The following is a 27,583-nucleotide window of genomic DNA, read 5'->3' on the forward strand; positions in this document are numbered from 1 at the left end:
TAAGAATAGTGTACATACACTTATTTTGTATAAATATACGTTGAGCTTCCGTTAGGTCAAGTGGGATGTTTGTCAGCTTTCTATAAAAACAGATTTGCAGAGCATGGATTGGTCAGTCAGTTTTCTCTCTCTCATGTTAAGTTGTTCTATTCATAACATGATTTCAGCAGTATGTGTCATTAGGGCAGGTGAGGCCTCATCTGTGGGTCTCCTGTTGTTGCTTCAGCCAAAGATGTCTCCCAGGTTTGCCTGGAGAGAGGCCACAGATTCCACCGCTGTTTCCATTAAGTAGCATTTAAGCGTGACACCTCTGGAATCCTGCATATATAAACAGCACACTCTGCAGATATTCATCCCCCAGCCGCTGCTACGCTAGAGCGTGAATCCAAGCTTTGCAGCATGTTCGGAGCATTTCAGATGTTGGACGTTGCTTGGCAAGAAACACAGGGAGCTGCTTGTCAAGCTATTCACAAGATGTTTCAGAAGCAAGCTGACCCAGCGGTGTAACAGCGGAAAGCCGTCCTTCCAATTTATGGCCTGTCAGAGTGATGAGATGCACTTTTAGCACAAGTGGACCTCGTTATTAAGCAATGCTCAGATTGTCATCTGGAATATTCCAGTGGCTGAAAGGTTGCAATGAGTGCAAATACTAAATCACACTGGGAACTTTACAGTCCTTAACCTTAATGCAGGGGCGTCCAGGCTTATTCTCGAAGGGCTAAAGAGACATAATTACACGCGCTCATGATTCCACTTGTTTAATCAGTTTGTCTTCAAACAATTGATCAGGTGTGGAATGAACACCTGCTTTTATTCTGCATGTCCCCGCCACAAAGCGTTGTAGTTTGTATTTTTTGGTTACCCAATTTTGCATCGTGCAAAGAACCCTTTAAAGTATCTTTATTTTTAAAATAAATATTTTAACTTGGCTTAATATACACTGTAAAAATGTCTGTAACATCTAAAAAGGTTTAATACAGTTTATATAACACTGAAATACCCCCACTTTTACATCTCTTTCCTGGAAAAAAATACATTATTCCAATGATAAATAAATAGTCTATAACAGAAATATTACAAAAATTGTATAGAACAGCCAACATAACTCCTTTCCCAATGGCTCCTGGCATCATCTATTTGCATATTAGGCGTGTCCTCACCTCCTTCACTCACCATCTATGTGTAGTCATCCCAGGCTACCTTCTCTTGGGTATACAGTTGTATTTCATGCAATGGTTGACTGACTGTCCTTAGTAGTAAAGGCAGTAAAAAGCAAATGACCTTTTCTGTGTTTGCTGTTGAAAGCTGCAGTGGTCGGTCTTGCATTACCACAGATTTGTGCAGTCAGATTCATTTGACAAACATTTAATATGAGTCAATTAATGACTGAATTAATAAGTCAAAATTAGCCTGCAATTTAAAGTTGATGAGACTTCGGTTTTTTACAGTTTACCTTTTGTATTTGTTGCACTAATGTTCTGTAAGCTTAACAGTTCTTGAATATATAATTTACGGTTACAATCTGGCAACCACAGCTACCAGTATTTGACTGTAAATTTTACATATGTTTTTTACAGTGTACCAAACCAATGACCTAGAAAAACTCTAAATGCACCTGCATGTAACAAACCTTGCAGGTTTTAAACATTTATGTAGGCCAAAAGAACAAAAGTGTAATCCAAAGGGTATTCATTTTTAGTCTTTTTAATGTAAACCTTTTCCTCTTCAGCCAAAAATGCAAGGAAAAACCAGAATGTGGCTTTAATGTCTTAAAGAAACAATCTAGGAACAACAAATTTAGTTAATAGTTATTAATATGGTCTACTGCCAAAAGGATGAGCCTGTTATCTATACGTAAACTATGGAGCTTCACGTTTATTCTTTTCCATAGAAACACTCAATAAGAAAATAGGCCAAATGCAGCTACAACAGCTACAACCTGTGAACACCACAATTCTCTCAAACCAGCAGGAAAAATTCAACATTTCTGGAACATCAAAGTCCAAAGTCAAAGTCCAGTCTTTAACTAATGAAATGTTGTGGAAGGACCAAGAAAGCACAGGTCATACAAAAAAGCCCACTAACATCCAATCCAGTTTTGTTGTGAGGAATAGGCCAAAATTCCTCCAACCCGTTGAGCAGGACTAATCACCTGCAACTAGAAACACTGGGTTGAAGTTATTGCTACTTAAGCAGGTCAGAACAATTGATGAAAGCAAAGGTTTTCATACTTCTCTGACAGAGATACTTAATGTTGGGTCATCTGCTAATCATCTGCTCAACGAATGAATGTAGAACTTGGGATGAAGATCTGATCACATTTCAGCACACATTTAGGCATAAATACAGACAGAATTGTAAAGGGTTCACAAACTCTCTAGTGGCACAGTATGTTTTGGCCAACCTTTTCATGGCAGTTGTTCGAAACACACTTTTATTGCGCAAAGAAAAGCATGTCAAACATTGATCACTGTAATACACACACATGCTCCATACAATCATATGTACAGCTTTTTTTTTTCGTTTTTTAAGTGTGTTATAAGGCTTACAGTGTGTTCAACCTTCAAAAATAGCATTTACCTGCAGCGGAATACTTTTTCTTCTCTAAGAACTCTATATTTTACATCACAGTGCTAGTGAATTAAGAATTAAGACATGTAGACAGTCCAAAAATAAAGCTTAGTGCAGCTGGAACTTACCTATAGACAATTCAAATCTCTTTTAAGACTCAAGTTTAAGTGTGTGTGTGTGTGCAGCCCTAGAAAAACCTCCCAGAGCATTCTCCAGAATATTCCAGAGACATTTAGTGTTGTCCATGGCTAGATGTGAAGAATGGCTGTCTGTGGGGCATTCGGCCCTTGTTAGTGGTACAGAAAAACCACACTCATCTTCACTTTTCAGTTTTTCACCATCTACCAAACGACTATGGGTCCAGTCGCTCCTCAGGTACATTCCATTTCAGTCTTTATGTTCTACAGTACATTGAGTACTAATGTCCCAAACCCTCGGTATGCCACAAAACAAAATGTGCTGTATACCTCCAGGTCTCATTGCACCAGCAGCCAGCAAGCTCAAAGTGTTGCAAAATAAGAGGTTTCATAACTTTTCCACAGTGTTACAGTACCTTGAAGAAAGGAACAGCTGTCAGATCACAGTGGGTGTCCTGGCAACCAACTAGCTGTGTAGAGTCGCTATGAAAACTGTAGCATTGATGATTGTTTGCCAGACAACAAGAGATCAGATCGTTTAGATCAGCTGCTAGGAAAGCTGTTCCATCTCGAACTGGGCATGTCCATTAAGGGGGGTGCTGGCCCAAGCTTCAGATGGGCGTGGGTGCGTGTGTACATGGCCCGGCTTCTGGGGCTCCTCTGGAGGGCAGTGTGAGTGGGTGTGTGTGAGCGGGTCAGGTGGAGCAAGGTCAGGAGGCTTGCGGTCGTAATAAAGCGCCCAGAGCAGTGTGAGGGTCAGGGTCATGGCAAGGATCTGGGCCACTCCTATAGACACACCCAGAAAGCGGAGCACCTGCAACTGCTTCGTGCCCCGGATGAAACTGTAGATTTTAGGACCACAGCCCTGTAAAGAACACACAAAAACACTGGAATAAATGGACAGTGTCATGAGAACCTGACAACCATGCGGTCCTATTTTGTTTGAACATGAAAATACCAGCTTTTAACATTATGTGAACATTAATGGACCAATAGCTATTCAATGGACCAATAGCTATTCAACAAAATATCATTAGAAATTAACATAGAAATAGAAATGACAATTTTTAGGCTACAAGCTAGCCCTAGAATTTTTTCAGCTAGCTGACTGAACGTCATGCCTAGGAAATGCTAAGGGCACAGTAACATATTCAGCAAGAATTTTATTCAGCCAGAAAAGTTATTATACATATAAATATAAAGTATAAATATACTATAAAATATATTATAAAAAAATATAAAATAATTATTACTAAGTTCTTTTCACAGTGCTTAAACAAAGCTATGCTATGCTATGCAGTTCATGTGAGCTGCAGCAGAGTTCCTCATATTTGTTCCATTAACCGACCATAAAAGGAAAATCATCATGTTTTATTCTGAGGCAAAATAACAGGGTTGTAAATTCACCTCATTTTCCATGTAACACTGAGGAAGTATCTTTGGGAACTTTGTGTTAGAACATCCGGTGAGACAGTGGATCCATTGCTATAGATTACAACCATGGCCATAATAAACATTGATTGACAGGGAGTGGTATGATATCCTGAGTAAGTGGCTCGATTAAGAAGCTACGAGTGAAGCAGATGCGTCAGGAGTGCAGGAAGCTCTTAGGTTAGCTCTTGTTAGCTAATGTCTTACCTGACAGCCTCACAAGCACCCGACACATCTGCTTCACCAGAGCTTCACCATAGTGAACTTGGAACCCTGGTTGTTATATTCACCAGCTAGTTGTCTATGCTCTAAACAGCTCCAAATAACATTAAGTAGCCTGTTGGAATAATGGATTAGCATAGCTAATATACTATTTTTTTTATTAAAACTAAAATTTTTCTACATACTCAAAACTCAATTTCAATCTCAGTATCATAACAGAATAAGTGGAATTGTGCCATCATTAGCTGTTGGCTATGTTGGCATTGTAGTGCCTTGAAGCCAACATCTGCCAAACTTCTTGGCAGTAAAGAGTAAAGACTTTTGCATTTTTTCCCAGATCCTTTATTTCTTTCTCCCACTCAGGTACTGCTTTGGAGAATGTTTCGTGCAGCAGAAATGAAACTACTCAGGCCAGTTGTTGTGTTGCATGTTTTGCTGCTCTCGACAGGAACAGCACACATTTCTAACATTTCTGAAGATCGTCAGCCCAGCAGCTGCCACACTAATATGCAAGCCATGTAACACTCATCCGCTCTGTGAGGCCGTGTGTATCCGCATATATGTGTGTGTGCGCACACGTGGGTGTGTGTTGTGATACTTCCTATGCAGATGGAGAAATGCGGAAAGGCAGGTACATTATTTCCTGGCAGTGAGAGATTTGTGCTTTAGTTCGAGATGCCTGATACCACTCCTCCCCCACCAGCAGCTCAGAGAGAGGGAAACAGATAACAGTAGAGAACAGGCAGAGTGAAAATGTAGAGAGACAGCGTGAATGAGAGAGATGGTGAGTGAAAAGAGAGAGAGAGCAAGCAAAAAAGTCTGTCGTCAGCAGGCTTAACAAACCAGGTCTTGGCTATGCTGTCCTTGGACTGGTACAAAAGGTAGGCAGTGGCAGCTGACACATGAACATGTTTATACAGGTCAGAATATGGATTTCCCGGCTGCCCACCACACCACTTTACACCAGCAAGACTCCTAACGTTAAAATGTGTGCCTTTGTAGCCTGAATCAAAAGTAAGGCGCTTTGGATAAAGTCCAGTTCATTCCAGAAACGAGGTGTCGGGATTGATGAAGCAGAATGCTTATGTGATACTTGTTCTTCCTTAAATAAACTGCATGTAGACTTAACGAGACCAAAGCTTTTTTTTTTATTAGCCGCTAACCTCGCTCCAACTTGTAGCTAGCTAGCTATTTTGTTTACAATCAGTTAGCTAATAAGGTGGCTAATAAGGTGGCTAATAACTTGTTGTGAAATTTAAATAAATGCTTACATCAATGGCTCGATTTTGGAGACCATACCTCGTGTTGAGTGGTAAACAAACCAAACAAACCAAAAAATCAAAACAAAAACGAATATTGCATAAAGCTCTTGTATTTCTCTGTGCTCAGAACTGTAAGGATTGTGCATCTCCTGAAAAATGCAATATAAGAACAGACTGTACAGACATATTGCAAATAGAACAGGAGCAGATAAGCATGAGCCTATTTGCACCATGCCTAATGCCAGGTATGGGCTAGAGGGGTATAAAGCCCCCCAGTATCATCCAACATCCTGACCTCACTAATGCTCATGTTGCTGAATGCAATGAAAGGCTCACAGCAATGCTCCAAAATCCAGTAGAAAGCCTTCTTCCCTGGACAGTAGAGACTCCAACAAAAGCAGCATAGGCACATTGAATGAGCAGGTGTCCCATTAATTTTGTCCATATTGTGTATTATTCTACCTGTATTTGTATCTGTTTAGAAAAATGATATGTCTATTCTGTCTACTAATGTATTCATATTTGGTTACATGCATATTGGACACATGTATTAGTATATCACATCTCACATCTCCACAAAGTTTGCAAACAGTATGCTGAGCTGATGTATAAAAATCTATGTATATTAATTTATGTATATTTTACTACATACCATTATTAACAAATGCATGCATATTACATGTTTTTGGTTTTGGAATTAATTTTAAAAAGCCTTTAGATCCAAATTAGAAAAAAAAAAACAAGTATGCAGTAAAGTAAGCCTGTAAGTGGGACTGTGTAAGTGTTCTGTATGTACGAGGGGTCTTCACTCAGTATCTGCAAAACTAATAGATGCACAGCTGTGTGAGATTACAGTGGGAAGGAATGTGTGTACGTGTGGGTGTCTGCAAATGTGTGTTTGCTCAAGTTAGAGAGCACCCTCACGTCTGTCAGTGGGCGATGCTTCAACACACACAGGTGCTTTTCTGTCTTGTGAAATGGCCTCAAGAAACAGAGTTTAAGTGGTACCCACCGATCATCTCGTGCCTACAGCACCGTCTAATTACACACACATACTTATACTAAGAGTCTCTCCACCGCCTGTCCTCATTTGACCCTCTTCCCTGTCGTTTCTAAGTGTTCTTTATCTCTCCTTACAGAGCCACACTGAATTACAATTACCTCCAACAGTAGACTCACAAATAAACCACCATCTGAAGCGCTTCCCCAAGCAGAGCTCTCATAGCCTGGAGCTCTTCGGTGTTCTCTAATTACTGCAGGCCATGGGTCAGCACGCTTGAGGCGATGATTCCTCTAAAAGTGTGCTGGCCACCACCCAAGCTCACCTCTTGGTAAAGGTCGCTCAGGTCACGGTGGTGGGCGTGGCGAGCGCAGCCTGGATACTGATCAGAGCAGCAGGAGTCCGGGGGCCACTCCATCTCGGTCATCTCCAGCCAATCCGTGAAGTAGATCACCCCACAGCATTTGAACTGAAAAGAGGAGTGTGGATATCAGTCAACAGAATGTCCAGACGTTGCCAGATAAAGACATTTCACCCTTATAATGACTACAGTAAAAACAAGCAGCTATTTCTAGATGGAATACAACTTGCTGGTGTCACAGCAGCTATTTTGCAAGAATATCAGAACCAAACTTTTCTGTTCTTCTAACTGTATTCATCAGCTGTGGTCAGAGGTTTTATGTACAATCATAATGGACATAAACTATATGTTCAAATGTTTGTGGACACCCCTTCTAATGAATGAATTCAGCTACTTTAAGGTGCACCTATTGCTGACACAGCTGTGCAAATGCACACACACACACACACACACACACAGATGTCTAGTTCCTGTAGAGAAGTAGTAGGATAAAATGGCACTTCTGGAGTCGATAAACATGAACCTATTGGTACCATGCCTAATGCCAGGCGTGGGCTAGAGGGGTACACCTCCCAATGAGTTGTAACATACAATTGTTTGAACTGATTATATCAAAGTCTGCAGTTGGTTAGAAATGGCTGTGAGGCACATTCCTGCCTAGTGTAACTCTATTATCATCCTTCTCAGATGTGCACTGGGCTCCTTGGACTTTTCCATTCTCCTGAGTTTGTCAATTGAATTAATGCTGTCTAACAAACCCTGTTTATAAGGGCACAAAGAAGCTACCGACTGTAGTCAATCATGATAACTAACGGGAAGTTAAGAGGTCTTGGCCTTGGCAGGTTAAAAGACATTTGGGAACTTTTAGCACCACTGAATTACTATTCTAAGTGGGTGTATTTATAGCTTGACCCTGTATTTTGACTCTGTGTTGATTTCAGGAATAAACTCAAAATGAAATCTTCTCGTTGAGTTACATTAAAGATGTATGTTGTCACATATTATCCCCCAGAAAAAGAATGGTTCAAAGAAATCCCTGGAAGTTCAATATTACTATGACATTCAAGTACATGATGAGTGTAAGTGTGTACACTATCTACCACAATTGTAGGTTGCTCTCTCACCTCAGTCTGAAAAGAGTTCCAGGCGTGGGTTAGCCACTGGTAGCGCTGTAGGCCATAGTTTGGCATGCGTGACTTCAAACTGATCATATCAGACCTCTGTACTGCAGGCTGCAAACACAGAATACAGGCCATTACACAACTGTAGACAACTACAAACAAATGGCAGCCTTGCTCTAGCATTAGCAACATGACAACTGCAAAGAGCAAAACAACAAACAAACAAAAGATGACTGCTGCTACTTTTGAACATGCAATTTGCTTAGATTCATGTTTTATAGAAAGGTACCCCGTCAGAAAGTCTATTGGAGATTACTCAACAAGTCAACATGGTTTGAGGACTGCATGTGATGCTTTTGGCCTGCAGTTTGCACAGTGCTAATTGGCCGATCAGCTGCATTTGTAAGGAGACAATTGTGCACAAGACAATAATGAACCTACAGTGGGTTCAGTGGGTGTTTTACAGCTTAAAACCCTCCTAATGACCACTTTATCGACCAGTGGCGCTATTTTTAACAGTCTCTCTTATTCTAGTGAACTGCTGGGGCAGACAGCAGGCATCATGGTAGCAGTGGCCTCAGGCGGAGAACTCATTCAAGATACCCTGCTTAATGTCCTCTTCAGAAGTACAGCAATCCACTTTGCTATTTCGCTTTTGTCACCTCCCGAGATAAGTACCTGTCTCATGGAGTACCCAAAATGCCCCTGGGGCCAGGTGTGTCACCCCTTCATGCTGGTGAATGGAGTAGATGCTGATAGCGGAAGCGGGGGTAAATGCACCTAGCTGGAGTTACTGATAGCCACATAGCGATGTGGAGTTGAGGAGAGAGGGATGGAAGGGACAATGGGGATAATGTTGCGGGGCCAGGTGCAGAGGCGTAGGCGGATAGCAAAAAGACAAACACTCACACAAATACGCACAGGTCACTTTCGGTCACACCTGCGCAACGGCACATATCAAAGGCTTTCAGGGGATTTTCAGGTGCTGATAAGACCCTGTCTTAAAGAAGTGTGTGGGTTTTTTGTACATTTCCAGGACAAAAGTTCATTGACTTTGTAGGAAAACCAGAGAAAAACAGAATCAGCCTACACAGTTGGCAGCAGTGAAGTATTCTAATAGCCTGAGTAAAGTGTTTTGTTCTCTAAAGATATGTTTTTTTCAACTTAAAAATGTAAAACCAAATCATTTTTGTTTTCTGAGGTATGATTAGAGGAATGTTTAGGTGTAGCTCTATGTATAAGACATTTGCAATATATTAGTATGCAAGCTAATGGGATATATTCTTACATTTGGGTGTTTACTTGTAAAGGACATGATGTCACACACTACTTTTACAGCATACAGCAAAATATACAGATGTTCAACTATTTGCAATAAACCAACCAATTCAAGACCAATTTAAAAAGCTCAACACAACTAATACAACAAATGGTTTCTGATGATTGCAGCCTCAGAATTATTCAACCCCCACAAGATGCATAGCCAGACACCAGTTTCTGGCCGTGTTTTGAGGTATCTTAGCCCATTCCTCATAGGCAGTGGCCTCCAGTTTACTAATATTCTTGGGTTTGCTGCTACAACCGCCTTCTTCAAATCCCACCAAATATTGTCTATAGTGTTAAAGTCAGGTGACTGTGACGACCACTCCAGAATCTTTTAGGACTTCTTCTTGAAACAAGCCTTGGTGGACTTTGAGGTGTCACTGTCCTGTTGGGAGGTCCAAAGTCTCTAATGCATCAGCTTCCTCACAGAAGGCATGATGTTTACTCCTACTAGGATTTCTTGATCCAGAATCAATCAGAGGAAGCAAAGCAGCCCCAGAGCATCACTGAGCTATTGCCAAGCTCTACTGTAGGAAGGGTATTATTTTTAGCGTATGCCTCATTCTTCTTTTTCTAGATGTACTACTAAATGCAAAAGTAAATGCTTTTCTACAAAATGATAAACTAGACAAGAGAATCTGACCCTACATTATACCCATATCAGTGTAAATCACCTGTGCAATAAGTAATTACTCATTTAAATACAATTTGGTTGCTTGACAGAAACAACTGTACCCAACATTCCCTAAATTTTATCATTTCATATCAGCCTCAGAATCAGGACTAGGTCACTAGGTCACACCAAAAGATTCATAATTATTTCTTTTTCAACTATTTACTTGTGGACTTGCTTCTCTATCCTGAATCACTGTTTTATTGTATGACATAATTTTGTTTTAGTTTCAGCTCATAGACAAATAAACAGAAAGGGTAGAATTCCTTCCATAACAGCAACCTGTTCAGATCCTGAGGCAGCAAAACATCCCCACATCGCTCCACTACAACCACCATATGTGAAGGCTGGTATGTTGTTCCCACAGTGAAATGAAGAATGAGCTCAATACCAGGTTTAAAGAGACCTGTGTTGTCCAAAAAAAATTACACTTTCGACCGGTTCTGTTTGTAGAGCATAGAGCATAGAAAGGCCTGAAGCTTGTCCTGTAGTGTTTTCTGCCTTGGTCTCCCCTGAATGCCAGCCCAGTGCCTTTCTTACTAGTAATGAACATTGACATTAGCTGAGGCTAAAGAGACCTGTGGAACTGCAGAGATCTGTCCTCCAGAATGAGTGACCGCTGCACCCTTAGGGACATTTTGACAGGCCAGACACTTCTGGGAGGGTTACCTAGTGTTCCTTTTCAGTTGCTAGGTGATAGCAGTTATTGTAGCTATTTGATTTCCTAGAACTTTAGTCCTGGAAATGTTTTCATAAATTAATGATCAATGTAAAATATTGTTTTTTTTTTTGCATTCTACACTGATTTCTTTAGGTGAATCCGTATCATCATGATTAATCGTTATCATTATCAATTAAAAATGGTCAATTTGTTGATTTTTGAGATTTGAATGTTGGACAACTTTTACTCTTTAAATACATACATTTTTTTTATGAATTTAATGGTTTGATGAGACACTCTTGGAGTAATATTACATGTTGTTTAAAGACGTGAAAGAATTTGTGTGTGTGTAAGTATATGTATGTGTTTTATTTAACCCTAGGGGTCAGTCTTATCTCTTCTCTTCTCACTCCAACAGTAGCAGATGTTACCTGCAACCCCCAATTCACCTTTCCTCCTACTGATCGGCTATACAGATTTAGATCAAGCTTAGCCCGTTTTGTTAACAACCCTTCAAGAAGACATCAGAATCACACACACGCACACACATCTTAAAAACATGCCCCCCCCCCCATGCCACTAAAGGAAAGTGCTTGAGCCAGGCCTTTGAACTCCTAACGGTTAAGATTAGCCAGAGAAACCCGATCCAAACTCCAGCAGCGCCGAGAGACCCTTCATACAGAAGCAGCTATGTTGCTCAGTTGTGTGTGTGAGACAGAGAAAGGTGATAGGAACTCAACGATGTTCATGTTATTCATAGTGCTACTCACCTCTTCGTACGTCCACACTCCACTGGCCAACTCCACACAGAAGATTACCAGCAGACTGCCAAAGTACTGTGAAGAAACACACACACACAGAGTTAATAAGCTTGTAATCACTTCATTATGAAGGAAATTGCAGGGTTACAGTCACAATACATTTAACTGCACATAAACTGACATATTAGGCAAAAGGAAAAGGGGTTGCACCCATTGCTGGCAGTGAGGTGGTGACAGTAGAGACACTTACTTCAACAAAAACAGAATTCTCTGTTAGTACCCCTTAATTTTGATAGAAACAATGAATGAGCAGGTAAAAGGTAGCTAAAGGTAGCTTTTTAAAAATGTGTCTTACTCAGCATTTCAAGTATCTAGTAAACGTTAAGAAGTTCTTAAATGATGAGAGTTTTTTTGACTCCCAAACGTTTTAAATCTCAGATGTTTCAGAATCATATACAGGTCTGTTCATCATTCTGGACACATCAAACCATGAGGAACCCATGAGGAACCACGTTTGTAATAGAAATGCGTAAACTTAGGTATCTTTACATTTTTAGCCAATACAAACTAGCTGAGGTTATTCTTGAGTAAATATCAAAGAACTTTTGTAAGTTGCTCTGGATAAGAGCGTCTGCTAAATGCTGTACATATAAATGCAAATGGCCAAGCTGACAAAGAAAGACACAACTAATGAAAGAGCTGAGTGTGTGTGTGTAAATGTGTAGACAGAGATACTGAGAGAGAGAAAGAGAAATAGACACAGCAAGAGAGAAATGGATAGTGTCCAAGTTCATCCCAGTGATTGCTATCATGAGTGATGGGTCAGTATAGTGGCAACAGACTCTGAAGTTCAGAATGGAGAGAAAAGTAGTTCTCACTTCCACAAACACACAGACACACACACACACACACACACACACACACACACACACACACACACACAAGCAGTCAGATTCAAATTAACACTTTCAATCACACTCATATAGTCTTTCCTGCTAAAGTCTGGTCCTAATTCACACACATACACACACTGTCACAGGGCCACAGCACGAGGCCTGATTAAGATGAATGCTGATGTCAGGCTCTGTGTTTGGTAGTGAGTTAGTGCTGCAGGTCTGGCTGACAGGTTGTTTATTTGGAAACTAATATTTGTGTTAAGCAGATGGCCAATCCTGTGCTTCAGTCCATTTGCCTTTCGCCAGACACGTATACACACACACACACACGCACATGCAGACACACACTACCAGAAACTAAACATGTATACATTCACACATCCAACGAATGCAGGCCATGAAAACCTGCTATGCTTAGATTCTCCACCCCCACCTCCTCTAAACATCTCTCTCATCTAAATCCGGCGGGAGTGAACTTTTAACCTGCAGAGCATCTCTCTCTCTCTGTCTGTCTGTCTGTCTGCCTCTCTCTCTCTTTCTCTCTATCACACACACACACACATCTGTAGCCAAGGCTATTAACCCAATGGGCTTTAGGGGCTGCAGGGGTCTCTGCAAACGTGATTGCGAATGGAACAGCAGTAACAACTGGAAAATAGATTTTGCTTGACTGAGATTTGCTCGCTTGTCCACAGTTTCATGGAGAGTTTTAATAAATAAGCTAAATTATTATAATGGATAATACATCCATAGTGAAAAAACAGAGACTCAAGTATGTTAAACTTTATTAAGCTCCAGTGCACTAAAGTGTACTTGTAGCCACACTAATTATCAGTGCACCTAAAGAGTGCTAAAATTGATAAAAAACTATTTTTATACTTTAATTCTACAGAATTAGATCTATCTGTTTGTGTTAAGTGTGCTTAACTGTGCTACAATGAAACTATGATAAGTTTACTTAGGTGCACTTTAAACATGCTATTACATATGTATTTAAATAAATTAAAGTACACTGAATGTATTAGAAATGAGCTAAAATCTACACCAACATCTGCACCACTGACTGAAAACAACCTAGGCAGACGTGAAGAGTTAGACGTATATTGCTATCTTTGCAGTGAGTTGTGCGCACCCAACTGCTTTGCGCCATTGAAATAGCAATCCGCCAAAGTCAGACTGCACCTGGCTCTTAAAGGGAATGATAGGTGACACGCTGACTGCTTTATTGCATCTTACGCCCAAAACACACCCATGATTCATTAAGAGACTTAGTACATGCCTTTTGAGAATTTCCAGCCGTGCAAGGTGTACTTTTCCTGTCATTGCAATAGCAAAGACACACTGACACGCCCTACATCAAGCTACACGGGGCACAGTTGACAGCTCACCAAAGATCACTAAAACATTCAAAGCTGACAAATTCTCTAAAACAGGATGCAGAGTGATCACTGCAGCATTCAGCAAACAGTAATCCATGCTCAACATCAGAGAAAACGACAGCTCAGACTTCCACAGACTCCCGCACACTTCTCTGCTGTAGCTCCAAGCAAGTAAAATGGGCAAACATAAGAATCTCAGTCACTTTGACAAGAACCATTGTTACCGACAGATGACTGGGTCAGAACATCCCCAAAACAACAGGCAGGTTTTGTGGGGTTTTTTTTGGTATGCAGTGGTCAGTAAACAGCAACAGGTTCATGGGCACCCAAGATTCACTGATGCGATCTGTGGAGGCCCAACCTCACAACTTACAGGACTTAAAGGATCTGCTGCTAACATCTTGGATCCAGATACCACAGGATGCCTTTAGAGGTCTTGTGCAGAATATGCAAATTCACTCTTTGCAGAAGTTATTACTGGTGTTTTGGTTGTGCTGGGAGGAGTTCTGGTTGTCAAATGCATCTTGGAGAGACGGATGTGTTTACACTTGTGGTGTCAATCAATTAAACTGTTTAATCACGTTATGCACGACAATATTTTGTGATTAATTATGATTAATCATTAAAATGCTAGTTAGTATGTCCTTGGCAGCCTAATAAACTGGCTAAAGGATCTCAGTGTAGTCTGGGAACTTTAGTCTCGAACACGACGAAGCTCAGACACAGAAGCTTTAATAGAGAAAATGTTTCGACAACGTTTGTGTGTGTGTGTGTGTGTGTGTAAGAGACAGAGAGAGAGAGAGAGAGAGAGAGAGAGAGAGAGAGAGAGAAAGATGAGAAAGGGTTAGAGAAGTTACCAATCCATATTTCAGCATAAATAAAGTGTAATCTACCCTCTGAGCTCAACAGTAGCAACGCTGTGTTTACATCGCTGAATGAAAGCAATAATATGTCACTAGGCTCTGTAAAGAGAGTGACCTACGGGAGGAAGTTGGAGCCAAGTTGGGGAAGCTGATGACAGCACTAGTACACTGCTATAAGATGTGGCTCAAATGCGCCTCCTGAAGTGGTTTGTGTGATTGAATTAAGATGGCCTTACCCAGATAGAATCCTGATCCTCAACACGCATTAATCGCATTAAGTACTCTTTTTGCAGAGCCTAGTGACGTAATAGCAGTTTTATTAACTAAGGTAGAGTGACCATATTCTGGTTTTCAAAAAGAGGACACTAGCTCACGTAGATGCAGGTACACACAGATTAATAGTGGCGGTGAGAAGGCGGGACTTAAACAGAACTCTGAACTAAACTAAGTTGAGTTAACTCAGAAATCACAGTGTAATTCGCTGCATTATCATTTTAAGTTGGCTTGCCTTTACATTTTGACAGTGTGCATTGTTATGATATGGTTGTTTTATTCTACAGTATTCAGGTTGTTTTATTCTAATTCATATTCATGTGAGAAATCAGAATTTCTCTGCATTCCCATACCCCCGTCTGAGAAGAAGGCACCTTTTTATCACTCTTCATCTCATTAACTCCCATTTTTGGAGGGCAGTTTTAGCACAGAAACATCTACCGTGGTCACAATTTACATTTACAGCAGAATGAGAGACAATGACAAAGAGTGTAAACTGATAAGCAGAGCTTGGAGCTAGACTTTGCATGACAAACACATCAGCAGCAGTTGACCTTGTGGTAGCGTGATGCTGCAGTAGCACAGCTGTAGGCCTGCTCTGCTCTCAGTGCTACTCCTCCCACCTTTTTGTATACTGAAAAGCACTGTGTGTATGTGTGCATGTGTGTGTGTGTGTGTGTGCACAAATCCATGAGGGTGTGCTCGTATGTGCACATTTTCATGAAGTGTGTTAGTATAGTGTCTATATGCACACCCTGCATGTGTGTGTGTGTATATGTGTGTGTTCACTCAGAGTGTCAGAGTTAGTGTTTATAGTGTATATAGCCTACTATATAGATATTTATTAGATAAGCCTATTATTAATATACATTTCTACACACAGATACACTATATGGACAAACAATCATTTATTGTTTCTTTTGAAATTAAGGACAATAAATAAGAGTTTCTCCTGCGTTTCTTGGAGTAATTGTCTCTACTGTTCAGGGAAGACTTTCTAATAGAATCAGGAGCATTGCTGTGTGGACCTGAATCATCCCAAAAGTATTGGATAGAGCACCATCATTACAGAGAACACAGTTCCACTGCTCCACAGCTCAATACTGAGAGGCTTCATAATTTTTGGACATACAGTGTGTGTGTGTGATGTGTACGTGTCCATGTATAGCTCCACACTATCCCACACTACACCCAGCACACCATACTACACCTATAAGAGTCATTGGGCAAGCAAGACTCTTAACAATACTACCTGTGTGCCATCATTCAAATGTACATCACTCTGAATGAGAGCATTTAACCAAGTGCTGAAACTGTAATGCTGAATTCTGTCACATCTGCCATTCCTAGAACTACATTACATCCAATAAGCAATGTAAAGTTGTAGTAGCATACTGGAATTCCCCATTACATGCCAAAAGCTGAAAAAAAAAAGCTGCAGACACTGAGATGAGATGCAGGTGTTCGGCTGATTTTAAAATGACTCCAAGCTCCCTATAAAGTACACACAAAATTATGCCTAATTATAACCCCAAGGCAATGCACTATATGCTATATATACTTTATTTTGTTTAGTTATTATTTGTGGTTCAGTCATACACAAGTGCACAAGGTACACAGTGTCCCATTTCTGTATAATATATTGTGTAGTGTGTAGAGGTGTAGAGGTTCCCTGCTGGTCATGCTGATCAACCAGATTGGTCTTGCTGGTCATGCTAGTCAACAAGCTTGGTCATGCTAGTGAACTAGTCAAGATAAAGTGTAGTCATACTGGTTGTCTAGCTTGGTCAAAGCATGTTAAGGTTAGCCATGAGACGCATCTGTAACTTTTTCAGAAGAACTATGGCACGATGGCAGCAGTACGTTAGCAGAAGGTTTGGTAGAGGATATATATGTAATTTAGGTTTAGGGTTTAGAGTCCAGAGAGGCTAATGCCAGCCCTTTTGACTTTCTGTGTGTGGGACTGTATGTAAGCAGTCTCTCAGACTGCCTGTCAGTGTATGTGCACCTCCCGCATGTGTGTGTGTGTCCTGATCAGAGCCTCCTTTTTGTCTGTGTGTGCTGCCGGCTGGCGAACAGAGCTGCAGGGGAACTGAAGCAGCCCTGTTCTCCGGGTCGTCCCGTTCTGAGGCTGGATTGCCTTACCTATTGTCTCAGTGTGAGATAATACTGTAGCCTCACAGTAATTCAAGCCCAGATATGCAGGGAGGAGTGAGGGAGACTCTGGACAGATGAATGGAGAGACCCAGAAAGGAAAGGAAGGGGGGATGGATGAAGGCGTCCCAGAAAATAAGAGCCTGGTCTGGGTCAGCAGACAGAAACCCCACCCTCCACACTAGAACACCTGGGAGACGAGGCCTACGCGCCCTTTCTTCTTCACAGTCCAGCAAATGTGGACAGAGCTGCGGCTGACCAAAGCAAAGTATTGCACTGGCACTAATTTGGATCTGGAGCAGTGGTGGACAAGGCCTTTAACCTTTTCTCTAATGCATTTATTATGATAAAGGTTCAGTAAAAGGTAAAAAAGGACATTAGGTCACCCTAGTCAAGGCAAACATATACCCTGTGTTGATCAACTGGCCTTGAAGTTAATTTGGCCAAGCTTAAGTTAATTTGGTAGACCAGCTTAGTCAAGCTAGTCGTGCTGGTCGTCGATCTTGGTCAGGCTGGTTTTGATGGTAGATGACTTTGGTCAAGCATGCCATGCTAGTAGACTAATTTTGTTATGTTGCTAATGCTGGTTGACACGTTAAGGCTAATGGTCAAGCTGGTAAGGCTAGTAGACTAAGCTGGTCAAGCCTGCCAAGCTAGACTAACTTCATCAAGTTGCTAATGCTGGTTGATGAGATGGGACAAGGCTGTCATGCTGGTAGATTAGCTTGGTGAAGCTAGTCATACTAGTAGACGTAGACGTTGGTTGAGATGGTAATATTAGAGGACTACATTGGCTAAGCTTGTTATGCTGATCAACACGCTTGCTAAGGTTTTTCATGCTGGTAAACCATCTAAAACACAAAACACACCCTATGCTGGTCAATCAGCTAAGCAGGGCTACCAGCTTAACCAGATGTGACTATTCTATTTTAGCAATTAGTCCACTACAGACCACTGCAAGCATTTAAAAAGCAATATTAGATAACATGCTAACTTACAGGTTGAAAGTGATTATCAATCATGACAAAAATAGTGCTTTTCCTGCCAAACGAGGACAAGGTTGTGCAGGTCGCTGGTCTACTGAATAGCTCTCTGAATCACTAGCTTGATTGACTTCAGTCTCTCCTGAGACTTCAGTCTTTCTCTCTCCCCCAGCATCCCATAACTCTCCTGCAGTACTATAACTCTGCACACCAACAAGCCTCAAAATGCTAATCACATCTGCCAAGACACACACACACAAACACACATCTCTCACTATAGATTTGTGGGTGAGCCCCTAGTTTTCACTGCCTGTCTGTCCATCACATTGATTGATGTGGAGTCCCGCAGCTGTAGTGCCCACCCCCTCTGTGTGTTTATTGCTGTTGGGTGGCCGTAACTCTTTCACTTCTTCACCAGGCGAATGGTTTACAGCCCTTCTAATCAGCAGGAGTGACCTGCTACGAGCTAACAAAGAGGTCTCTACTAGCGCATCACACACTCTCCATCCCCTATTGCCATATATCAACAGAGTAACAGAGTAGCTATGGCGACCAAGGCAACCTGTACCGCTCCCTAGTGTCAGAAGTGAGAATGCAAATACACATATACCGATACAGCCATATCATTAATATCATTAATAATATTAATGGGTGAAGTGAAAAACACTGATCATCTTCATCTACAATGACGTCTTTCAATGTATGAGATATATTAGGCAGCAAGTGAACAGTCAGCAGTTCTAACAAGGGTCAAATTATGATGGTTAGATGACTGGGTCAGAACATCTCCAAAAGATCTTGTTAGTTTTTTTCTGATATGCAGTGGATAGAATCTACCAAAAGTAGTTTAAGAACAGATAACTACCTATGAACTGGTAACAAGGTCATGAGCACCTAAGGCTTATTGATGTGCCCCTTGGAGACCCCACATCACAACTTACAGGACTTACATGGTCTGATCTGTTGTAGTGGCATAAGGGGGATCTACTTAATATTAGGCAGGTGGTGTTAATGTTATGGGTGATTGGTGTATGCTCAAACGCATACTCAAAGTGCCTGATCCAGCCAGTCACCATATCAGTAGGCTGAAAGTATCAGCCATTATTGAGTTTCTGAGGATTTATCTGCGTCAGCAAAACCCTTGTATCTCCATTTTTGCTGTCTTTCACTTTTTGACAGAATGTAAATCTGGTTGTTCTTTACATGGTGTCAATACTTGATGAATGGCCTAATAGAAATCGACGTGGAATAAATATGTTTACATTGACTTCTAATGTATCTCCATTTTGGATCATTTACTGGTTTATTTTATATATTGTAACATTTCCAAAGTGACGAAAATCATTCAGAAGTTCTGAGGTTCTCATTTAACCCTGACAACCCTAACTAACCCGAACTAAATTAGAACGGCCAATATTAATGACAATTGGTAAGTTTGACCGTTGAAGATATCAGTCACAAAATTAAATATGGCCTGTATCAATACACAGGAAACACACATCCCTGAGGGCTTGTTTGTATGGGGTTTTATGTTTGTGTGCATTTGTGTGTGTGTGTGTGTGTGTGTGTGTGTGTGTGTGCTTTATCCCCACAATGACAGGAAAAAATGAAAATTTGAACATCGAAGGTACAATTTCACCCAAAATACAGCTTTGAAAGACAAAGATAGCCTACAGATTTCCTCTTGGTTACTGAGGTTGAGGTTAGGGCAGGGTTGAGGTACACACAGCAGTATTTAGCTACAATAATAGAGTTTAGTAAAAAAAAAACACCATAACCACAAGTAAGATTACACATGAGTATGCATAGGTGTGTGTGTGTGTGTGCGCCTTAAAAAATTAACCCCTTGAACTGCAAAAGCTCACACATGGGTCTCATAACCACTCAAAAGACAACTCTAAGTATCACAATTAACAACAAAATGGTTCCTTACAGGTTCTTTAGCAAATGGAATGATTATACAAATACACTATATGTCCAAATTTTTGTGGACACCCCTTCTAATGAATGTATTCAACTACTGTAAGTTGCACCCATTTCTGACCCAGATGTGCAATTGCACACACACACAAAAGCACACTGGTTTTGGGATGAGCTGGGGGTTGGGGATGAGGTGAGGTAGTGATCATCCAATATCCTGACCTCCCTAACACTCTTGTCACAGTGTGCAATCAAATCCTCACAGCAATGCTCCTCCAAAATCTAGTAGGACAGTACAGACTGTTTCTTCAACTATTAAACTGCTTTTTAATAGACTTGTTTTTAGAACAGCAGGTGTCCCAATACTTTTGTCCATAGAGTGTGTATATATGTACCATGTATCATCGCTGTCACACATAACCGTTGAACAAGCATGACTTGTTCATATAGAGACGTCGTCTTCACTTCTGCTACTTTTTATGACATGCACACAAACAGAAAACGCAGGCCCGCGGGGGGACGTACCCATGACAGGAGGAGCAGATTGCATTTCAGCGTGCCGCAGTAGCCCACCATGGCCACGATGATTAGAAAACAGCACACTGCGATGACAACAGGGTGGACAACGGGGGAGTACGTGAGGATCGCTGCCTCTTCCAGCCTGAGAGAGAGAGAGAGAGAGAGAGAGAGAGAGAGAGAGAGAGAGAGAGAGAGAGAGAGAGAGAGAGAGAGAGAGAGAGAGAGAGAGAAAGGAGCGAGGAACAGGGGAGTCATTCCTTGGCAGTCTTATTGTTTATTTATCAATCCATCCTGCTTGCCCCCCCACTCACCTCCCCCTCACCCCTTTTCCATCCTCTTCTCTCCCTGGACGGCATTTTTATTAATCCACCAGTTACAAGTAAATAGTGATTGCACTCAGTAGGAATGCAAGCCTCTCGACATTCTCTCTCTCTCCCTCCCTTTCTACCCATCCCTCGCTCTCTCTCTCTCTTTCCCTCTGTCTGTCTACCTCTCTCGCCCTCTTTCTCACAGCTCAATGATACATTACCATACTCACCAGAGGAAGGTGTGGGAAATTCATGTTTGTATATTGCAGCTTATCATGGGTCAGTGTGTTGACTATTTGCTGAAAGATACCACCCCCAACCACCAGTGACCCCCCGCCCTCACCCTCCACTTCCCCCCCACCACACATACACACACACACTTTACCCTACCACTAAACCTCCTCATTTTTCTCTTCTGCCTTTTTTTCTGGCTCTGTGGGATGCCTTCTCTCTCCAGAGAGATGTTCCTAATGGCCCTCGAAAACATGCCCCCACACACACACATACACAAACCGGATACACACGCTGGTATGAAACAGAAATCCTGTACTCAGCTGTTGTATCATTATGTGGCATTCATTCAGTGCAGATGAGGTTTTTATTGCTGCAGAATGGAACTGAGTCAGCGAGTCAGGAAGACGCAGCTTTGGAAAGCTCATTTCGCTATATGCAATCACGCCGCAGCGCATCCCGCTCTCAGTTTATTCGCAGACACAGGCCCAGCGAAGCTCAGGCTGATCCTCCACTGATTAAATAGTATCTCACAGCACTAAATTACACCTTCTTCTGAAGTAGCACCAGATATGCACTTCTCAATTAGAGCGATTACTTGTTCTAACCCCACCTGAGCTGTTCCTTCAGGGGGGCTGTAATGCCAAGGGCTTTCTGCTCTCCCTCCTCAGCACATTCATATGCATGCCAAGCTATTCTCAGGTTCCCATCTACCAGGGAATGTGAGAAATACTTAAGTAATTGTACTTGCAGCTCTTCTAAAGGACTGGATAGTATTCAATTGTGTTATTTACTTTAGAGTAATTGTACTTTTCCACTACCTTATTTTCCATTACATAAAGGAGGGCGCCATCTTTGTTTACTTTGTGTTAGATCTGGTGGGACAGAGGATGAGTGTTGTAATACTTAGTAATGCTTAGTTAGAGGGAAGACGGCCTGTGTCAGTGGTTGACGGCGCTAAATTTAAAATAACATCCATGCAAACGTCCATGCATCTGCTCTTACTATTTTGCAGAGGCGAAACTAACACCAGATCATCTTTGCCCAGAGAAATGGCTCGGTTGTGAAGCTCTGGTTAAGTGGACAGGTTGAGTGCTTGTGAGGTTCTTAGCTAGGTTAGCTCTTAGGCTAATGTCTCACCAATGTTAAACCATTTCTCTGGGTAGAATGATCTGGTGTTGGTTGTCCCTTCACAAAATGGTAGGAGCAGACGTAAGAACATTTGGGTGGATGTTTTAACATTAAATAGCCTGTTGGAAGGTTGAACATAATAAGTGCACATAATAAGTGTAAGTTATTAACAAAGACCTTCCACCACATTCATTAGTTTCTAAATTTGTGTTTGGACACAGATGGAACTTGACATCCGCCTTTAACCCATTTATGCAGAAGGATACACACATACACACTTGTGAGTACACAAACATAGTAAGCACACATGCCCAGAGTGGTGGGCAGCATCCAACGTGGCATCCAGAATCAAAGAGGGTCAAGGGCCTTGCTCAGGGACCCAACAGCAGCAGCTTGGCTAACCCAAGTATTGAACTCACAACCCTGTCACCACAAACCAAAAGTGGTCTATCCACTGAACAGCCACTGCCCTTTTAACCACACTGCCCCTTCATCAAGTCAAGCAAGGTATTTATTTCAGTAAAGTCAATCTCAAGCCTCTGGATCGCCTTCTGACAGGGCTGACAACCTTTAATGGCCAGTAGTTACTACTGAGAATTACAGACATTACTGTTGGGACATCATACATGAATCAGTTTAGTGTGTATGTTATCTCCACAGGAATAGATATATAAATATTACAATAACACAGTTTATAATACATTTAAATCTGGTTTCAAACAGTATTCAGCTGTAAGCTCCCGTTACAGACTTGAGCGACAGTCCCAGTCTAGCGGTGACACCCTGTCTGTATGTTACTGGTCAAACAGGACAGAGGAAAATTGCTCACAATAAATGCATCACAAATGATAAGAAGAAGAAATTATTATTTTCTAGATATTCTGCTATGTGTTTACATCCCTTAACCCTGAACCCTTGTTGGAACCGACCACTAATGGAAAAGCACCCTTTAAGCATCTTAATAGCTCTGCTTTAAGTTGCACCCATTGCTGACACAGATGTGCAAATGCACACACACACACAGCTTTTCTTGTAGAGAAGAAATGCCAACAGAACAGGACTACATGGACAACATGCACCTATTGGCACCCTGCCTGATGCCAGATGTGGGCTAGAGGGGTATAAAGATCCCAGCACTAAGCTGTGGAGCAGTGGAACTGCGTGCTCTGGAATGATAGATGGTGCTCTATCCAATACTTTTGGGTTGGGTGGGGGTGATGATCATCCAACATCCGGATCTCACTAATGCTCTTGTTGCTGTATGCAGTCAAATCCTCACAGCAACACTCCAAAATCTAGTAAAAAACCTTCTTCCCTGAACAGTATACCTCAGGCTGACCCTCCACTGATTAAATAGTATCTGACAGCACTAAATTACACCTCCTACTAAAGTAGCACCAGATATGCACTTCTCAATTAGAGCAATTACTTGTTCTAACCCCACCTGAGCTGTTTCTTCAGGGGGGCTGTAACGCCAAGGGCTTTCTGCTCTCCCTCCTCAGCCATCATCCTCATTACCATTACTCCAACTAAAGGAGGTTAAACTCTTTTTCAAAATGCTTGATTTTAGAAGAAACCATGATTGAGCCGGTGTTCCATGATTGAACTTTTGTCCATATGGACATGAAAAATATTAAATATCGATATCAGCCCACAATTGCCATGTCAGAGCAGCCCTACTGTCTATAAAAATGGATGCTGCATAGCTATGAACAGCAGTAACATCATGTTTCACTGAACTACTGATTTAAGAGTGATTGCCAGTCCTTCAACGCAGGTGGGCTCAGAAATGGTGTTTACCCTGTGACATGTGATTGAGGGGTCGACAAGGTCTGTCCTCAAGTGGACAGGTCAACTCATACCTGCCCCCGCTCAGAGGCTCTTACCTGGTGTCGGCGGTTAAGGTGAGCACATTGTTCAGGTAATCCCTAAGCCAAGCGGCCACTCCCAGCACACACAGAGCCATGAGCTGAGGGGAAACAGAGAGAAAGAGGCTTTAGAACATGACCACACACACATACCCCCACAATGCACCATCCGCAGAGACCCCCTCACATCCCCCTCCCCACCACCACCAACTCTGTTTGTACATGCAGTTGCCTGGGGAGCCTATTTGCGTCTCGTGAAAACGTCTGACACGCTGAGATATGAGTAGTAGTTCGGGCACCCGTTGGCATTCTTGGTCCTGAAAACGACACCCAGCACCCATCATCACATCTAATTCCCTAAAAATAGTGCGCAGCAGAATGTGAGACCTGCTGGTTGGGCTTCAAGCTGCCTACATACAGATAAGGGGTGTGTGTGTTGGGAAGAAGGATGGGGTGGGGGTATAAATGGGCCCTCATTCTGTGTACGCAGTGTGGAGTTGAGCAAAGCTGAATCCACTGTAACGTGAGCGCGGAGTCGGCCACCTGCTGCTGGATTTGGACGTTTTCCCACCTGTATTCCGGCAAACGCCCGCCTACCTAAACTGGGATTGGCTAATGGTCTCTGGTCTGAAATAGGATTGGCTAGTAGCTCATGGGCACAAGCTTGCTGCACATATACTACAGATCGATCAGAGCACGAGGCACAAACCACCAGCCAATCCAAGCGCAGCGTCACTGGCAAAAACAAGTAATAATAACAATAATTATTTTAAAAAATTACTAATAAATAATTAATTCATTATTATTTATTAATGTATAAAAGTACACATTTACAGCAAGTACGCTTAAATGTATTCAAATAAAACTAAATTAAATGTAATTAAATATCACTACTCATTTTGTGTTCGCTTCGAGGACTACTAGCCAACCAGCGTGCGAAGCGCAACACTACTAGCCAATCAGCGCACAAGGCGGGACACTACCGTCCAATCCCAGCATTTGAAGCGCGGTGTGACGGAATACAGGCGGGAAAAAAACACAACAAGTCTCGCTTGAACGTGTTCTCTTACCCAGAACAGTAAGTTGAGAGCGTAGAGCAGACAGCGAAGGCACTTCACCGAGTCCTCCCGGGCCATGGCGCGCGCACCGACCGACGCTCCGCGGCCGCGTGCCACATTTCAACCGGACACGTGTGGACGGTGCCGGTTCGCGTGTGCCAAGTTGACGGTCCACTCGAGCACGTTAGCAGCGTGTGCAACAAGTGACCCCCCCCCTTACCACGTCCCTGCCCCCCCAAACAAGCCCGCCTGTCACTGCACACACTTGTTAGTTGTCTCGCGGTAGAATCAAAGCGACAGTCCTCGTGCAGCGCAGCATGTTCCGTAGCACGCGTCTCTCGCCGATCTAATCCAGTCCCAAACGCTGAGGTGCGCCGCGTGCCCGTCTCGTGCTGTGAGAGGTGCGCCTCTGTCCGGTCCTCTCTGCCGGACTGTGCGGGACTGGACACTCCGTGTGAAGTGACTCGTCCTCCGGGTCCTAAAGGCAAAGCGTGGACCAAACTGCGAGCCCAAATCGAGACAGCTGGAGTTTTGGAGCAGAGAGGAATGCGGCCAGCTCTCCGCCTCCGAGGGAGAGAGAGAGAGACAGGGAGAGAGAGTAAGAGAGAGAGAGAGAACAACTGGGAAGTGAGTAAGAGAGTGATTGAGTGAGCGAGCAAGAACTAGAGACAGGGAGAGAGAGAGAGAGAGAGAGAGAGAGAGAGAGAGAGAGAGAGAGAATGACTAAGTGAGAATAACAGGAAAGTGAGTGAATGAGAGTGTGCAAGTGAGAGGGTAAGTGAGTGACTAGAGAGTGAGTGTGAAAGCTGGAGTGAGAGAGAGTGAGATAGTGAGCGAATGAGTAATTGAGAGGCAGAGAGCAAGTGAGAGAGGGTGAGGGAGGGGAGAGACAGTGAACGAGTGAGGGGGAGTGAGCTGAGAGTGACGGAGAGAGAGAAAGTGAGTGAGTGAGTGAGTGAGGGACAGAAGAGAAAGTGTGAGAGAGAATGCAGAGGGTTAGGAGGTCAAATATGATGAGTGTATTACTGTCTGCAGAGATGAATTGAATGTGACCCTGGGGGCAGGGAGTGAAATGGTCACTTCTGGCCTTCCCTTTACAGGCAGTTTAGGAGCTAAGGGTTCTGTAGTAGAGGCAACTATTTGGACGCTCAGTGGTTCTCTGCCTGGTTAAAGGGTTCTTGGCATTGCTGGAGATGGCCTTTTGTAGATGGTCCTATACAGCACCTTTTAAAAAGAGGAGTCAGCGTTGCACCGAACTGGGTGTGTCAAATACTTTCCTGTGTCTAAAGCTCACTCCCAACGAATTCCTCTGGAACACAAAAACTGATGAAAATGACATTGGATGCTTCTTGGAACCCAACCCTTCATAGTCTATATTATATATTAATATGAAAATGACATACAGTTGCATGCAAAAGTTTGGGTACCCCTTGTCGGAATATGTTACTGTGAATCTCTAAGCAAGTAAAAGATGATCTGAAGTTGACACATTTCTTTAATATATTTTATGCAGAATTGCTTTTTTATTTCTATATTTTACTTTTAATATTCGTAATACCAATAAAGGAAAAGAGCACAAATCAAAAGTTTGGGCACCCCACACTTAATAACACCCTCTCTGGCAAGTATCATGGCTCGTAAATTCTTTGTGTTGTTAGCCAAGGGTCTTTGAATTCCTCCATCTATTCATCCATGCATCGTCCAACCTGCTTTTTTCTGGTCAGGGTCGCAGTTGGAATCATTGGCTGCATGGCAGGAATACCCCCTCAGACACAGGGAGGATGCAGTAAACTCCACTCAGACAGCGACCCCTCAGACAGAGCACTATGGAGCTGGGTGACACACGCCCTTTCCGTGCTTCACTGTGCCTTTCAAAAGGCTTCCAGTTCTGTTAGATCTTGGGCAGAGCACTGCATGCACTGCTCTTTTGAGGTCTATCCACAGATTAATCAGGATCAATGATCAATGACGTTCAGGGTGAGGGACTGTGAGGCCCATGGTAACTCGCGCTCTTTGAGGATTCCTGCAGTTTTTCATCTTCAGCTTTTTTTTACAGATAGTGTAATTTTGCCTTCAGAATTGGCTGCTATTGAATTTAATTCATTCCTCCTTCTACCAAATAAATGTTCTTGATTTTACCAGCCGCAACACAAGCCCCTTTTGCAAGCCACTGTAAATATTTACATGAACAGAATTTAAAAATACAATGCATCACTTTTTTCAGTGTGAGCCCCGTCTTCAGCCCAACTGCTCCAAACATAAAGAAAGTACTGGACAGGCAGCTGCTGTTGATGGAATTAGCAGTTACTAGTCGTAGTACTAAGCAGATAGCCTACAGTCACTGATAATAACAAACAGCATTATAACCTCATCATCTAGGCCACTGTCCATAACACAAATGATTAAACCATGAGTGCTGTTCATGGAAAGTGACTGAAGGCTGCCAGTACTTTTCACTGTGAACTGTGAATTAAGAG

At 42.3% G+C, this 27,583-nt stretch overlaps 1 protein-coding gene across 1 annotated transcript; it reads right to left on the reverse strand.

Annotated features, from left to right (window-relative positions):
* Window positions 1-1,762: 1,762 nt before the first annotated feature.
* Window positions 1,763-25,283, reverse strand: tspan12 (tetraspanin 12). Its single transcript, XM_072673948.1, has 7 exons — window positions 25,119-25,283; window positions 24,067-24,149; window positions 20,517-20,652; window positions 11,533-11,598; window positions 8,109-8,216; window positions 6,949-7,092; window positions 1,763-3,573 (listed from the first exon to the last, which is right to left on the reverse strand). Exons 1-7 carry the CDS (start codon window positions 25,182-25,184, stop codon window positions 3,259-3,261), a joined length of 918 nt encoding a protein of 305 aa, XP_072530049.1. The 5' UTR covers window positions 25,185-25,283; the 3' UTR covers window positions 1,763-3,258.
* Window positions 25,284-27,583: the final 2,300 nt, after the last annotated feature.

This window comes from Salminus brasiliensis, chromosome 2 (genome assembly GCF_030463535.1).
Source record: "Salminus brasiliensis chromosome 2, fSalBra1.hap2, whole genome shotgun sequence".
Lineage (NCBI taxonomy): Eukaryota > Metazoa > Chordata > Actinopteri > Characiformes > Bryconidae > Salminus > Salminus brasiliensis.

Coding starts and splice junctions, on each gene's coding strand:
- tspan12 (XM_072673948.1), bottom strand. CDS start 25,184: ATGGCCCGGGAGGACTCGGTGAAGTGCCTTCGCTGTCTGCTCTACGCT. Junction 11,599..20,516: donor ATCTGCTCCTCCTGTCATGG/GTACGTCCCCCC, acceptor GTTTCTTCACAG/TACTTTGGCAGTCTGCTGGT. Junction 7,093..8,108: donor GGAACTCTTTTCAGACTGAG/GTGAGAGAGCAA, acceptor TCCTCTTTTCAG/TTCAAATGCTGTGGGGTGAT.